The sequence below is a fragment of the Gymnodraco acuticeps genome, unplaced genomic scaffold (genome assembly GCF_902827175.1).
Source record: "Gymnodraco acuticeps unplaced genomic scaffold, fGymAcu1.1, whole genome shotgun sequence".
NCBI classification, from domain to species: Eukaryota; Metazoa; Chordata; class Actinopteri; order Perciformes; family Bathydraconidae; genus Gymnodraco; species Gymnodraco acuticeps.
The window spans coordinates 3242263-3259760 of NW_022989843.1; the positions used below are offsets into that span (position 1 = coordinate 3242263).

The window sequence follows — 17498 nt, forward strand, 5'->3', positions numbered from 1 at the left end:
ACTTACAAATTAGTGAGATACATGTGCCTGTCGGGGCGCGCAGAATTTTGTAATCCTTAGTGGCACTGAGGAGAGGGCCACTCGCAAGTCCTGTTCAACAGAGAGCCGTGACCTCCTGTTGTTCTTCATGTAAACCAGAGTAGATAACGCCAACTCCAAAGATGGGGTCGTTACTAATTTGTTTTAATATATTACATATTACTTTAAAAAAAGTAATATATTACACTACTTTGTTACTATCTATATAAAGTAACTCGTTACTTTACTCGCCGAGCACGTACGAACTGCGCATGCGTGAGTGGCAATAACTTTCCTTACCAGCAGGCGGCGGTAGTGTGTATTTGTCATTCAAAACAGGCAACAACCGGAAGACAGAGAAGAAGAACAGACTACGTGATATGAACAAACAACAAATAGCGTGTGCGGTAGCTTCACCTTAGCATGTGTTCTTTGCAGGAGTTTATTGAGGTTTGACCACGTGGTGTTTACAGCAGTGGATAACAGCTTCTGGCCTGGACACAGTTTGCACCTCACCGTCACATTCCTGACTATTCTTCGGACGAACTCAAAATAATGGCCATACCTCCACCCCTCGAAAGTTATCGCTGACTCAGCCATGTTTATGCAGCACTGCACGTGGAGATGTGGACGCACAAGTCGCGCAGATTACGTACATATAAACCTACAAAGTACTGATATAGTAAATTAAAAAATAATTATTTTTGTGTAGTTGTATATTGCAATAATAACGTATGGTTGTCACAAAATCCCACGGCACACCAGTGTGCCGCGGCACACCGTTTGGGAACCACTGGGCTAGGGAAGGCTAAGCCTTCCCAAATATTTGTGTAACTGCATCCTGGTAAAATAAAAATATAATGTCTTTGACATTAGCGCTGCTATGCAGCCACCTGTGCCCTGTACCACGAAGCCAGTTCAACAGACCCTGGATATGCTTGAGTTATCTTAACTAACCCTAACAAACGAGATCTCGCTAAACGGTCCTACGGCGCTGGTTATCAACTCGGTAAATCAAGCCAGGGTTTCTCTCTCCAGCTGAGAACGCGTTCACGTGAAAGGGGCGGGGTTAGCTACATTTGACCAATCACAAACAGGGACAAGTGTACTGACAGCGCAACATCATACTTCATTAATGAAAAGTAAACTAATATTAGACAAATATGAACTTTAAACATCCATGACTTAAACATATAATCCAGGATACAAGCCACATAGTTGCACCTGCAAGGAGAATACAGAACAACTCGTTAAAAAATAAACTACCGAGTGTTTGAAAGCGTACAACAGTTTTATGATACTGCCCCATCTAAGACACGAGGGGATCTGACTTTATTACATTTGAGTTGAGTGTTTCGTCAACTTAATGTGTTGCTTAAAATAATACGTCTGCATACAGTATATGTGACAATGTAACTAAGTGTTGTACGGCCAGATACGGCTCGAGAAGCTGACTCAGATAAGGAAATATTGTGATATCGATGTGTGATCGATTGATGATGTGATGTCAGTGTGATATGAATGATAAGTGCGACACGTCGGCGTCTTCTCTGCATACGGCAGTTTAAACTGCATTTCCTTTTTCCTGTAATATGACTTGATAGATTTAAACTCCGCACACTGAGCTCTGATCGGTCAGCAGACGGTGCTTTCACTGAGTTGATCTCTTTTCTATAGACGCCGGAGGCGGGCAGCGTAAGATGAAAAAAAAAGTTATTTAGCCTTCCCAAACCTGAGCCTCACGCGCCGCCTATGTTAGGCCTACTGTATACATACAAAGGCCATTCAAGCAAGAGTTCTTCTGGAAATGTTCACATCAGGCACCTTCAAGTTAAACAATACTAAACAATTAACACAGTAGGCCTAAATTATGTGGATTAAACCACATTTATTTCGTTAAAAATAAACGAAATATGATTTAGTTTGAATGATTAAATGTCATCAGGCACCTTCAACTGAAACAATCAGGTGCACACTTTAATGTGCCGCCACCTCCGGACTCGGCTTGACTCGGTTTAAAGAATGCACAAATGTGTTTAATCGTTTATGTCAGATATGTACTAAGTAGCCTAAATACATTTGTTCCTGCTCAAGATTAGATTCAACTTTATTGTTATTGCACATATTGCAGGTACTGAGACAACGAAATGCAGTTTAGCCAGGGGTTCAACAAGCAGCGAAAAGTAATGTGCACAATACTACAGAAAACAATTAACACAGTAAATTATGTGGATTAAACCACATTTATTTAGTTAAAAAGAAACGAAATATGATTTTGTATGAATGATTAAATGTAGGGTGAATTGCCCTAATGTGGGACATTTTTGCATTTCAGACTTCGGGAATATATTGCGATATGAAGCCGATACAATAAATCTAAATCCAGTACCATTCCGAAATCCCCAGTAATATTAGACACTAATAATACAGTAAACTATTAACACTGTACATATTATTGTTTGCCCGTGGGATTAGGATGATCGGTAGTGAGACCCGTGCTGCATTTTCCTCCGGTCGGATGTGATATAAAAACAAAGCGATTATTTTTGTTGTTGTAAACTCACGTGGATTAAATTGAGTGCATTCATTTCAACTCGCGAACATATGATACATTAAATGATCGTGAGGATGATGATTGAAAATCGTTAGTTTGAGCCTGGATGCATTTCCTGATAGAAAAACATAGCGATGGTTTTGTACTTACGCCAACGTGAATTAAACATTATTTTGTTAAATAAAAACATGGGGATGTTTAGTAAATGATTACATGTCTCTTATTTAGCACAGAATATGATCCTATCCGTGACATATGGATCTTAACAAATATCCGCTATATCAGATACCTGTAGATCAGCTGTTTATTTCACATGGGTTCCAGTGTGGCAGCTTTTTAATCACGGCTCCCCCTGGTGGATCCATTATCCATTGCAGCTGGTTTTATTATAATTAAATGTATTTATCAAGGGGGCGTTTCAAGTCCTGCGGGGGGGGGGGGTTTCCTTTTCAGCAGGGGCCCACCCCGTGCCGATCACGGACCCGCAGGTCAGGGTTTCCGCTAGGATTTTTTCTCGCCGGTCAAATGTCCGGGCAGAATTTATTTTACCGGACAAATTTGAAACTTACCGGTCATATTTCAATAATAATAATAAGAGTTGTGTAGCAGAGTTTCCGTTAGCAGGTAATTACCGGACTATGAGCAGATATGCTGATGTTTAAAACTCAGTTCACAGGGCTCATTTTTATATTGCTTCAGTTTATGATCGAAAAAATTCAGATTCATTTTTCAATAAATGATTCCACAAACAACATAATTATTACATTCAAACAAACTACTTGTAGTAGATAACGTACATTATTCAAAAGTTTACATTAACTTTGAATAATAACACGGGAGAAACGGATCCTCTCTTTTCCCCTCTCCCTCTCTCTCTCCTGACAGCCCATCAGTTTCTCATGCAGCTCGCTAAACAGTGGGCGGGGCTTCAGGTGATTATGCAGAGCTGCGTGTCTCTGTCAGACTCAGCAGCTGATCTGATCTCTCTCTCGGGTCCGGTTACACTTCACTCGCGTTTATGTCCATATCGATCAGATCCAGCTCTCCTGATCGGCCTTTATAGAGAGCACCGATCAAACTATTAACAGTGAATATCGGCCGATAATGACCGGTGGCTGATCTATCGGAGCATCCCTAATTATTACCAGACATTTTGACCGGCAGGTTTTGAATTTACCGGTTTTTAATACATTTTACCAGCTAAAAACCGGTAATTACCGGCTAACGGAAACCCTGCCGCAGGTGTCTGAAATGGAGCGCTCCATCTGTAGTTACCTATTCCCATTCAGTAACGCCGTTATAGTTACTGTGATTTGAATGGGTGCGTTACTGCGTTACATTATGTGATCCAACTGAACCAAATCTCCCTGCGGATGTAACTTACAGGTGAATACAGTGATGTCCTCTCACAGTACCATGGAAAAGTGAAAGTGACCAGAGAGGAGTGATGATTGGTTAACGCGGGGTAACATTTCAGGGTAAGCCAATCAGAGACAGAGTTGGGCGGGTCTAGCCTTATGGGGAAAATACACAGACACACAAACACTTGCTAACACACACACATACATACACACACACACACACACACACACACACACACACACACACAATGGCAGATGCAAGTATCAGCGAGAGCAGCAGCGTATTTACAACTTGGAGATATAACCACTATTTTCAATTTGTGGGGATAAAGGACGCAAAAAATATTACGGTCAAATGTAAACTGTGTGCAGGACAGAAAGCATTGTCCACTTGATTGTTGAGGCTACAATAAAGATGCCTGTCAAAATGTCTAAACATATATTTTGTGTTTTATTGTTCCACTACATTTCATAATGATAATTGCTACAATGATGGGGAGTTGTCTTTTCTCTTACTGTGCCACAGAACAACACAAAAACTTGTATTTTTATTGTTATTATTTTTAAAGTAAAGTAACTTGTTCTTAGTTACTTTTATAATGTAGTAACTAATAAAGTAACTAGTTACTTTTTTGAGAGCAGTAACTATTACTAGTTACTTTTTAACAGTAACTTGCCCAACACTGGACATCACACACTCTAAAATCTGAAGAAGGCCTCTTTACCAATGTCTGAACAATGTTTAATATCTCTAAAATTACGAATCAGAAAAGCAGTGTTACATTTTAAAGTTGGAATGAGGTTTCTGAGTGAAAGTATGAAGGAGCAGTTAGCAGTTGAAGTTGCATGAAGATTGTTCAAGTCTGAAGAATTTCTCCATTGACTTCCATGTTAAAAAATTGATGAATTATGGGATGTATCTCTGGAATTATGAAAGTTATGAATAAAAAAAGTAATAGCCATCGATTCCCGACCGAGCTGAACGTTTTGATGTTCGAACGGAGTTATTCAATTGTTGTTAATTGTGTTTTCATCTTGACATCATCCTCTAGAAAAGTTATTTATAGTGGTTAATTGCTCCTATGTGGTGTTATTACAATATGTTGTCATTGACCACCAGATAGAGACGCTTGGTTTTTTCCAAACTGTCCAAGTATGGATTATTTGGCTACCAAGCAAGTTGCAGCAAGTTCAACATTACATGGACGATTAGTAAAGAGACTTGTAGATTTGGCGGATTACTTTCCATTAAAGGCAAGTTTATTTATATAGCACCTTTCAACACAAGGCAATTCAAAGTGCTTTACAAAAAACGAAAGACATTAAGAAAATGGCATTTAAAATCAGTCATTAAAAAGAAAAGCTAATAAAAGAAACATTAAAAGAAAAAATACATGAATAAAAGTTACTGTGCAGTTTAAGATGTAAATAGTTCAATTAAAAGCAGCGGCAAAAAGAAAAGTCTTTAGTCTGGATTTAAAAGTAGTCAGAGTTGCAGCGGATCTGCAGTTTTCTGGGAGTTTGTTACAGATATTTGGAGCATAATAACTGAACGCTGCTTTTCCATGTTTAGTTCTGACTCTGGGGACAGAAAGCTGACCAGTCCCTGAAGACCTGAGAGATCTGGATGGTTCATAATTTAGCAGGAGGTCAGAAATGTATTTTGGGCCTAAACCATTCAGTGCTTTATAAACCAGCAGCAGTATTTTGAAATCTATTCTTTGACACACAGGAAGCCAGTGTAAAGACTTCAGAACAGGAGTGATGTGATCCACTTTCTTAGTGTTAGTGAGGACTCGAGCAGCAGCGTTCTGAATCAGCTGCAGCTTCCTAATAGATTTTTTAGTGAGACCTACAAAGACACCATTACAGTAGTCGAGTCTACTGGAGATAAAAGCATGGACAAGTTTTTCCAAATCCTGCTGTGACATTAGTCTTTTAATCCTAGATATATTCTTTAGGTGATAGTAGCCTGATTTAGTAACTGTTTTAATGTGACTGTTGAAACTCAGGTCAGAGTCCATGACTACACCTAGATTTCTGGCTTTATCTGTTGTTTTGAACATTGCAGACTGAAGCTCAGCGCTAACTTTTATACGTTCTGCCTTGGCTCCAAAAACCATTACCTCAGTTTTATCTTTGTTTAATTGGAGAAAGTTCTGACACATCCAGTCATTGATTTGTTCAATGCACTTAGTCAGTGTTTGAATTGGAGCATAGTCTTCTGGTGAAATTGTTATGTAAATTTGTGTGTCATCAGCATAGCTATGGTAACTTATTTTGTTGTTTTTCATTATCTGAGCCAGTGGTAGCATGTAGATGTTAAAGAGAAGAGGCCCCAAGATGGAGCCTTGAGGTACCCCACATGTCATATTTGTCAACTCAGATGTGTATTTACCTATAGAAACAAAGTTGTTTCTGTCCTTTAAGTAGGATTCAAACCAATTAAAGGGGACCTATCATGCAAAATGCACTTTTGTACGTCTTTTATACATGAATATGTGTCGCCGGTGTGTCAGGGAACTCACCAAGTGTCAGAAAACACAATCCTCTCTTTTCCTCCATACCCAAATCTCTAAAAACGGGGCTGCAATGGAGCTGATTATTATTTGAATTGTTCTGACATCAGAAAAGGCGTGCTCCGCCTATATGGGCAACTCTCCACCTATCAGGGGAATGAGAGACTGCTCGAAAGCGCTGGAGACGCTGTAGTACATATGCCAGGCCTGTAAGTGGCACTGTAGTCTGCCACAAAAGCAGAATCAGCCCTTGCAAAAACAGGGCTGGAAAAGAGCAAATAGAGCGAAATGAGGCATGGCTAAAATGCATGATCTGTTTGGTATAGGTATGGCCCTACCATATATGTTTCAAATATAGCATGATAGGTCCACTTTAAAGTCACAGGAAACTTCTATCTAACATCTCCTTGTTGGCTCTTAAACAAATACACTCACCTTGTTTCATGCTGCTGTTTTTAATTAAATGTGCTGTATGTTATGTACAAGCCAGTCTTCTGTGTATTACACTCTCTTTGTCAGCATTTGTCACCAAAACACAAACTTTGTATTTGGTTTGTTGTCGAGGTAACAATGGCAGTGTTGAAAAGTAATCAGGCACAAACACACAGTACCATATTGGCTTTACATTGTGTTCCTGCCATGTTTATGTTTTTCTGCACTGATCAATCAATCAATCAACAACTTTATTAATCCCGCAAGGGGCAATTGGTTATGAGCAGCTTATGTCATGTACACAGGCAGGAACATACAAGAAGAAAACACACAGATACACCCGGGAGCACAGATGTGGATAATTCCAATTTACACTATAAATAGTTCAAAGCATCACAATAATAAATAAATAAATAATCAAGTTAAAAGCCTTTTCAAGAATTTAAAAGTTTGAGTGCAGAAGGGATGAATGATTTACAAAAGCGATTAGTCCTTTGATCAGGTAGAGCATATCTACGCCCTGATGGCAACAGACGAAATTCATGTGAAAGTACATGACCTGGAGAGTTCAGAATGCTCTCTGCTTTCCGCAGAATCTGTTGGTTACAGAAGGAATTTAAGTCTCTCTGTTTCACGCCGATGATCTTGGAGCAGGTTTTAACAATGCTGTTCAGGCTGTTCCTGTCTTTCAGTGTAAGGCTATGGAACCAGCAGATAAAAGAAAAACAAATAAGGCTCTCAATGAATGCTTGGTAAAAACGACAAAGAATGAAAGGCCTGACAGAGAAAGAGTTCAGTTTGCGAAGAAGGTGCATTCTCTGTTGACCCCGCTTCAAAATACACTCAGTATTCACATCATATTTGAAGTGGTCATCGAAAATGGTGCCCAAGTATTTGTATGATGTGACCATTTCTACCTTGTCATTGTGTATGATGCACTCCTTAGGAACATGCTTGTGACGTCTAAAATCAATGATCAATTCCTGGGTTTTAGAGACATTTAAATCCAGAAAACTGTCATCACACCAGGAAATAAAATCGGCAAGAGCACACTCGTGGCCTGATTCTGAGCCGCTAAGGAGGGACAAGAGGGCGGTATCATCAGAGAATTTAACCAAGTAGCTGTTGTCTTGCATGCTCCTGCATTTATCAGTGTACATTATAAAAAGTAGGGGCGAAAGAACGCATCCTTGAGGCGAGCCCGTGGAAGTGATGGTCAGAGAGGCGTCCATTGACAGACACCTTCTGCTCTCTATTAGTTAGAAAGTTTAAAATCCATAAAACAAGTTGATCGGGCAGTTTAAAATGACATAATAGGCTCTCCACCAGGAGCTGCGGCTGCATTGTGTTAAATGCTGAAAATGCTGTGTGTGTGTGTGTGTGTGTGTGTGTGTGTGTGTGTGTGTGTGGTGTGTGTGTGTGTGTGTGTGTGTGTGTGTGTGTGTGTGTGTGTGTGTGTGTGTGTGTGTGTGTGTGTGTGTGTGTGTGTGTGTGTGTGTGTGTGTGTGTGTGTGTGTGTGTGTGTGTGTGTTCCCTAAATTGGAAAGATTAACCTTTTATAAAAGCACTGCCCTTTCTAAGTCACAAAATTGGTCTTGTATTGTGAGAATGTTTTAACGCTGTATAATGTTTCTTTCCTTTGTTAGATCTGCCAGTAGCAGTCTGCAGGCAGCTCACCATGGTGCAGGAGACGAGTGACAAAGACATGATCCTTCCAGCCATTCAACAAAACCGACCTGCTGTAAGTACACCTGCCTGCATGACTCTCTCCCAATGTCGTCTCCCGCTCTACCCCACATGCACCCATCTCCATGTCTTTGTTCTTCACAATCACGAGAGAACATGTACAGCCCCATGTGCTTTACTCTGTTTGATGTTTAAAAAAAATCACAGGATGTGCTGTGTATCAGTGAGTCATACTGATTCAGCAGAGAATGAAGGACTTTTTAGAGAAAAAGCTTTTGGGAAATGTTCTTATTTGTCATTAAATGAGTAGATCAATACCAGATTCATGTCCGTGTATGTACAATGTATGGGCTGCAGCCTGGAGGCACTAAGCTTAGCTTGTGTTTAAGTCCCGACTCTCTCGATGGCCAATCCGTGCCTCCCCTGACTGTACGTCGCTGACACACACCGCTGCAGTGCAGACTTTCTGCACGGAGGAGCCGCAGAGGAGCCGCGAAGGAGCAGCGGAGTCCGGGCGATGCTGCTCCTCCAAGGAAGAGACACACGTTCACTAAGCCAAAAAAACTATATCCAGTCACAGAGATCTGCTATTTTAAAGTAAAGTCAACACATATCGACCCTAAATATAGTCTATATTAAGAACGAGAAAAGTCTTAACATATATATCGTTTTTTGTAAACATATGACAAATTACATTACATTACATTGCATTTAGCTGACGCTTTTATCCAAAGCGACTTACAATAAGTGCGTTCGACCAACAAAATACAAACTTGAAGAAAACAGAATCATATAAGTACATCAGGCTTCATAGAGCAAAAACATTTCAAGTGCTACTCAACTGGCTTTAGATAAGCCAGCCCTTTATTAGTATATAAGTGCTTTGTTAATAGTTCTATCGCTCGAAGTGGAGTCGAAACAGATGAGTTTTAAGTCTGCGCCGGAAGGTGTGTAAGCTATCTGCTGTCCTGATGTCAATGGGGAGCTCATTCCACCATTTAGGAGCCAGGATAGCAAACCCACGTGTTTTTGCTGATGGGAACTTGGGTCCCCTTCGCAGCGAGGGTGCAGCGAGCCATTTGGTTGATGCAGAGCGGAGTGCACAAATGTGCGAGGGTGATGACATCAGAGCATCGTCCTATGTGCCGGGGCTTAGCCCCGGACAGCCCCAGCCCAATTTAACCACTGGGTATTTGAGAGGGAGCCCCTATATAGAGATGAGAACCGATAAGAAAATGCTGGGTACCGGGTACCCATACAAAATACACAATTTCGATTCTGCTTAACGGTTCCTAAACGCGGTAGACCCTGTATTCCAACGGGTCCATCTGCACCGCGGCGACCCGGTGGAATACTGGGGCGGACTGGCCGTAACGGCCGGTCGTCAGCGGGCCGTTGATGGCCGTAACGGCCGGTCGTTAGCGGGCCGTTGATGGCCGGCTCGGTTCGCTGACGGCCAGCACCGCCCTTAATTTTTTTAAACGGCATCGTGTAAGTTGCGCGGGAATTGATAAGAACTGGAATCGATAAGAACCGGAATCGATACGCAGAATCGGAATCGATATATTTCAGACGATACCCATCCCTACCCCTATATGGCCTTACCCCGCTGAAGCTCACCAAAGTTTAATATATTTCATAGTTCAAAGTTTTGTCAATTGTTTTGTTTATTGGTCAAATACTGGTTTCTGAGGAGTTTTACTGGAATGAAAGAGCACAAAGTTTGTCTACAGAAGCAAAAAAGCAGCATACTGCATTAAACCTGACCTTGACAGAGAGGTTGAAGTTCATGTGGAGAGGAGGCTTCAGTAGTCTGTCTGTTTTATCTCTTGGGAAAAATGCCTAAATCAATGCATTGGGTTGGTCACACAATTCATTCTCTTGTGCTTTGTTCTATCTGAATTATGATAAGGAGTTATCACAAACTGTTTAGTTGTGCTATCTTACAATCAATAATGTATATAGTAAATGTGAGGTAAAGTGTGTTGCTAATGTAACCGGTTAGAAATCGAAGTTGCGATGAGGTCTTAAAATGTATGGAAGAGTCTTAAAAAAGGTCTTAAAAGGTATTACATTTTACCTCAGGATTCCTGCATATACCCTGTGTCAAACATATTCTGATATCTGGTTCTAGCCTTATAATACTTCAATTTCTCCAACCAACATGTATCACATACTGTTTCTAATTTAGGTCAACTTTTAAGTAAATCCTATGTTGTTATTAGCTCAAGGAGCTTTGCATCTATTCAGCCTACAACACCCTCTATCCTTGGACCTTAGAGGTCTTTTTCTCTCAATACATTTCATCTGATGCAGCATGGTCACTTAAATTATTGATGGTTCCATCCCAAGCTTTTTTATAACAGTAATGTTTGTTTCTAAATCAACTTTTTTTGCTGCTCTGTTTTCTGGAATCCATCATCATCATTTAGCCAGGAGAAAGTGTCATTGATTTTAGGAGATTAATTAGCTAATTTCCTCTGAACAGGGTAATCAGTCTGTATCCTAACTAACACTTAATTTCAGAGACAGTTACAGCCAACACGCACGCTGCATGATAATTTGTGAGTATCAAGGAATAACACAAGTATTTGAACACCTGACCAGCAGTCAACATGCTACAGGAGGCCTTAGCTCTGATTAGTACTCAGTGGGGCCTCTGCTTAAGTACATGAGCTGTATATACCTGCACTGATTGCCTGATGCTGGGTCTCATCTGGGCCCTGTATTCATATTTACACTACTGAAAGTTGCATGCCCCCATGAATTCAGAGTTAACCCAATCACAGCAACACAGACATCAAAACAAACTCAGAATAAGAGCAAAGAATTGAAGCATTTGACTGGTCCCCCCCCCTATCTTTTTTTAATTTGCAAGCGCTGTTGTAGTTTTGATGAGACGTGAAATCAAATGTAGCTCGCCGACTATAAAATCCAATTTCTTTGTCAGCTTGTCAGACGGTACGTGCTGGCACTAAAGACACCGGGTTAATGAGAGATACCCGGTCACACAGGTAGAGAATGAAAACCATGTTTAATAGTAGTAACCTAGTGAACCTGTTTATACAAGCAGCGGTTCAGTAATAACATTGTACCCCTGACCTTAATTATCAAACTTATTTTTTTTTATGTGCTGGTGAACTAATGGGGCATTGAAAGTACATGCAAATGTATCCTAAACTGTTCAGCAGTGGATACAAAAAATCTACTTAATCAGACTTTTGGAGGCTTCTTTGTGTTTTAGTAGCTTGAATTATTGTCAATAGGCGCATTCACACCGCAGGACTTTCCCTGGTACTTTGGTTCTTTAGTTCCGTTAGTACCAATAATGTCGCGTTCACACCGCCGGGACTACTCAGTGCCGGGAACTCTTTTGGAACTCTTTTGGCCATTTTTAGTCCCTGCTAGAGAGGTGGTACTAACCTGGTGATAAAAGAGTGCCAATTTCTATTCTATTTCTATTGGCTGGGCGAATTGCAAACCACGCCCCGTTAGACTCTGAATTTGTTTTGTTAGGCAGCCATTTTTTTTCCTCGCTACAAAACCACATCCAACTTGAGCGAATAGGTTGTTTGTACTTTAAAGCATGACTACACGTACAACACCGGAGCGGTGGAATGATGAGGAAGTGTCGGCGCTTCTGGCAATTTACTCCGAGGACGGGATGCAGCAGCTTCTACAGAAAGCAGTTCCCAACTCTAAATGTTTTGAGCGATGTTCGCAAAAGCTACTTGAGCTGGGAATCGTGCACAGTGCACACGGATGCCGGGTAAAAATAAAGAAACTCAGGCAGGACTATAAAAAAATTAAAGACCACAATAATAAGAGTGGTAACGATTTTCTATTGTTATTATATATATATATTGCCACTGTTTTTTAATACTGACACCTAACTTGCACTAAGGTGTGTCTGCTGCTATATATATTGCCACTGTTACATTGTTTTGAAACTACTTACACTTTATTTTACATTTCACACTTTTATTTAACTTCAATTTACATGCATACGACACACCTGGAACAGCGTGATGCCGTTATTGTTATGTCTTGACTGTGCAATAAAACAAACAAACTGGCGAAGCTTTATTTATTGTGTCCCACCCCAAATGTGCAGAATAGAAGAATGTGAGAGCAGACAGGTGTCGGTGGTTGAATTTATCTACAATGTTGCAACCTTGTGCAGCAATGGCAGGGGCAGAAACACAAGTCTTACACACATAAACACAAGTAATTTATCATGTCATTTGTTTTAGATAAATAAGGGAAAAACACCAAACAAGGGTTAATGTCCTTTTCCAAAATCAGCCTGAGGGGGTAATATATAATAAATACATAAAGATAAAGTCCATTGTTATAATGGGGTATTTTATTTGTAAATTACCCTTATTACCCTTATGAACTCCATTATGTCTGAGGTCGGAAATTAAATAAACGCCTCATACAGCGGGTGGGCTTTATACCCCCTCCCCCGTGTAGTTCTTCTTCTCTCGTTTTTTGTTGTACTCGCCGTGAAGTGGTTTTGCGGCCTGCCAGTAACCCAGAGAAGAAGAAGACGAAGTGACGTCAGCGTAATCTTGCCTCAGGGAAAGTCCTGCGGTGTGAATGCGGCTATGGCACTAGCCCCCTGGCCGATTCAGTGCCGTGGTACTTTAGGCACTAAAGTACCGCAAGTCCTGCGGTGTGAAAGCGGCTAATGTAAGGACAAATTGCTTTGTGCCATGGTCTTTTGTTGAGTCTCACTGCCGTCACAGCAATTCTTTGTCTCTCCCAGTCTTTGTCAGGCACATGTTTACAGTAAAAATGTATAGAAACCCAGTTATTCAATCAATCAATCAAAGTTTATTTATATGGCCCAGTATCAAAAATGTTACATTTGTCTCAGTGGACTTTACAGTTTGTACAGAATATATATACGACACCCTCTGTCCTTGAACCTTCACCCTCACAAGGAAGATCTTCCAAAGATACCCCACAGTTAATGGGGGGCAATAGATGTTGTGTGTAAATTAAAAAAGATAAGACATTTACAACATAGGTAGTCCAAATGCTTCAAAATGCATGTGTCTATAAATAAGAAGATAAGCATCCCTCTCCTCTGTCATCATCCTGTTGGACCTGTTTGCTGCATTCGACACGGTGAATCATCAGATCCTCCTTCGCACTCTCCAAAAACTTGGAGTTTCAGGCTCTGCACTTTCCCTCCTCACCTCATACCTGAAAGACCGTACCTACAGGGTGACTTGGAGAGGGTCTGAGTCCGACCCTTGTCAATTAACTACGGGGGTCCCTCAGGGCTCTGTTCTTGGTCCCCTCCTCTTCTCCCTGTACACAAACTCGCTCGGATCAGTCATTAGCCCGCATGGTTTTTCTTACCACTGCTACGCTGATGACACCCAATTAATTCTGTCCTTTCCCCGCTCAGAGACCCAGGTCGTTGCACGCATCTCTGCTTGTCTAGCTGACATCTCTCAGTGGATGTCTGCTCACCACCTCAAGCTCAACCTTGACAAGACTGAACTGCTCTTCCTCCCGGGAAAAGATTGTCCCACTCTTGACCTAACAATCAACATCGGCACCTCAGTTGTTTCCCCGACTCAGACTGCAAGGAATCTGGGTGTGACCCTAGATAACAACCTGTCCTTCACTGCAAACATCGCTGCTACAACCCGTTGCTGCAGATACACGCTTTACAACATCAGGAAGATACGTCCCCAGCTGACTCAGAAAGCGACTCAGGTTCTGGTCCAGGCTCTCGTCATCTCACGCCTAGACTACTGCAACTCCCTCCTGGCTGGTCTACCTGCATGTGCCATCCGACCTCTGCAGCTCATCCAGAATGCAGCGGCTCGTCTGGTCTTCAACCTTCCTAAATTCTCCCACACCACTCCACTCCTCCGCTCCCTTCACTGGCTTCCGGTAACTGCTAGAATCCACTTCAAGACACTGGTACTTGCTTACCATGCTGCGAATGGATCTGGCCCTTCCTACATCCAGGACATGGTTAAACCGTACACCCCAGCGCGTGCACTACGCTCTGCATCAGCCAAACGACTCGTTGCGCCCTCGCTGCAAGGGGGACCCAAGTTCCCATCGGCGAAAACACGTGGGTTTGCTGTCCTGGCTCCAAGATGGTGGAATGAGCTCCCCATTGACATCAGGACGGCAGATAGCTTGCACATCTTCCGGCGCAAACTGAAAACTCATCTCTTTCGACTCCACTTCGAGCGTTAGAACTATTAACTAAGCACTTTTATACTAATAAAGGACTGGCTTACCTAAAGCCAGTTGAGTAGCACTTGAAATGTTTGGCTCTATGAAACCTGATGTACTTATATGATTCTGTTTTCTTCAAGGTTGTGTCTTCCTGGTCGAATGTACTTATTGTAAGTCGCTTTGGATAAAAGCGTCAGCTAAATGCAATGTAATGTAATGTAAAAGATGAATCCAGGTCGTTGTCAACAATCCTGTGGGATCTATCAAATAAGTAGTAAGCTGAGCATTTGGCCAGAACACGGCAACAGGTACAGCCACGATTCAGGATCCATGACTCAGACCCACTACAAGGGATGGGTATCGTTATGATTTTATCGATACCGGTACTGCTTATCGGTATCAGTATTTTTCGATACTCTTATCGATACTTTTCAATAATTTGGTGCTCAAAATTATAGACATGAATACAAGATGTGAAGATTAAACAGTAATTTTATTGTAATTTTCTTGCAGAAATAACTATAACTTATACATTAGCTTCTCAGAAGCGGACACAAATAAATAAAATAACTTAAAGGGGCCTGGCTCGCCCTATCATGCTTTTTGGGGTTTTCCCTCAGACAGAGGATGAAAAGAGGCATTTTTTTTAACATTTGTAAATCATTTACATCTTCATCCAGACATTTCAAACTGACAACCTAGCTCGACAAGAGATCCTTAAAACATTGTCCTACAGTGACATCATGCAAAACTGTGATATGAAGAAATTGGTAAAAAGGCTAAGATGGCAAAAAGATAAAGGCGAGTACGTATATTTTTCTGGATTGTACTTTTAAATCATCACAAAATAAATGATGTTCTGAACTGAAACACGTCAAAATGTGTCTGAAGGTTTAAACATAGAACAAAGTATTTGAGCTTAAATATGTAAATTCCTAGTAAACGACCAACAATTGCTGAACCATACATTGAAACGTTGACCTTTAACAACATTTAAATGCAGTTTTCCAATTCACAATGACATCTGTAAGTTTAACTGGTTTATAAAGCATTCAATGAAAGGTCAAATTATTATAGGTGTAAGAGCTCACATTAATACACTGTCAGTGTTAATAAACCAAAAAAAAGACAAGGCGATGTGCCTGCAAGACTCCACTCAGGTAAACAAAACATATTACCCGTGTGCAGCAGCTAACCTGCACCGTTTTAGATTCAATGAGTGTCTCGTTTGCAAATGCTTCATTAAGTTGCTTGTGTTACCCCCTTTACAAGTAACTAATTGAGTACATAGATTGCACCTTGCACTATCGCCACTATATTTTTTAAAGTGCACCCAGACCTTCGATGGCTTCGCTCTGTTGAGAGAGATGACGAGTGGCATTTACAGTGGCCAATCAGAGGGGTCTCAAACCGGATACATCACACGGATGAGGGTTCCCAACCAACCAGAATGGTTTAAAGTTAAACTAAGGAAGTAGACGTAACACATATACCGATAGCAGCACCGTTTGTCCAGTGGCTTAACGGTATACCGATACCGTCCAATCAGGTACCGGTATTGACTTAGTACCGGTTCTCGATACCCATCCCTACCCACTACTCAGTGAACTCAGTTATTCATTATCAGAATTAGAATCCCTTTATTAGTCCCAAAGAGGGGAAATGTACATTGTTACAGCAGAAAAAGAGCCACAGACAGCTTAATGTTACATATGTTACATGCATTAAAAAAGTATTAAAGTAAAATATAGAATTAAAACTGTGGTCACAGACGTGCACGCAGTTGTGGGCGGGCCTTCGCGTCGGTGCGCCTGTCGGGGAGGGTTGCCGGTCGTCCCGGCGTCAAGCAGACGCGCGCGAGTCCTCCGAAATGAGCCGTTTGTCATTTCTCAAGTGTTCAAGTCCTGGACTCCTGGGTCCTCCGGCAGCGACCCGGAAACGGATGTGGGCGCGCCGCCTCGAAGGAAAACAAATGTCTCTAAGCAGTAACCGTGGTGTGTGGTGCAGTGGGTTGTGTGTTGGTGTTTGGATCAGGGGGTCACAGGTTCAAACCCCACTGCAGTCAATATGTTGTTGTGTCCCTGGGCAAGACACTTCAACCTAAATGGCTCTTGTGGCGATTGCCCATAGTATTGAGTATGTAAGTCGCTTTGGATAAAAGCGTCTAACAAGTGATATGTAATGTAACCAAGGACACACTGATTTAGAGGAGAGAGGAGTCTCTATGGAGGAGCTATAACCGAGGGTACACTGATGTAGATGAGAGAGGGGAGAGAGAGGAGGCTCTCTGGAGGAGCTTTAACCGAGGGTACACGTGCGTGTGCGTGTGTGTGGCAGAGTAGCTTATCCGACATCTAAATGGTGGGAAATTGTACATTCTAGCCTGTGAGCTCCCCGTTCGAGCGACTGACTATTCCTTCCCAATGTAGCATTGCATTGGATATGGGCTGAATTTGTCCTGGAGTGGAGTTTTTCTGATCATTTCCGTAGGAGGAGGGTGCAAACATGTGCTGAAAATGCATGAAAAACCCCCATCTTTCAAAATTGCCAACTTTCTGGGGGGCGGGGCTAATGGAAGGCAATTTGAAATATGTGCGCAATCATCATAGCAATGTGTATACAGCGTTTCGTGAATATCGGTAAAACTGTATGCGAGTAGTTTGGAGTCATTTGCGACATTCGCTGTTAGCTTACGATAGCCACGATTGAGCTATC

At 41.6% G+C, this 17498-nt stretch overlaps 1 protein-coding gene across 3 annotated transcripts in view; it reads left to right on the forward strand.

The window, feature by feature from the left end:
• The window catches only part of gpat2 (glycerol-3-phosphate acyltransferase 2, mitochondrial), a 253000-nt gene that overhangs the window by 204221 nt on the left and 31281 nt on the right, over positions 1-17498 (forward strand). For all 3 annotated transcript variants that reach the window (XM_034238034.1, XM_034238019.1, XM_034238027.1), the window contains exon 3: positions 8531-8625. In XM_034238034.1, coding sequence (XP_034093925.1) covers positions 8563-8625 — 63 coding nt within the window. In that variant the 5' untranslated portion in view covers positions 8531-8562. The remainder of the gene's footprint in view (positions 1-8530; positions 8626-17498) is intronic.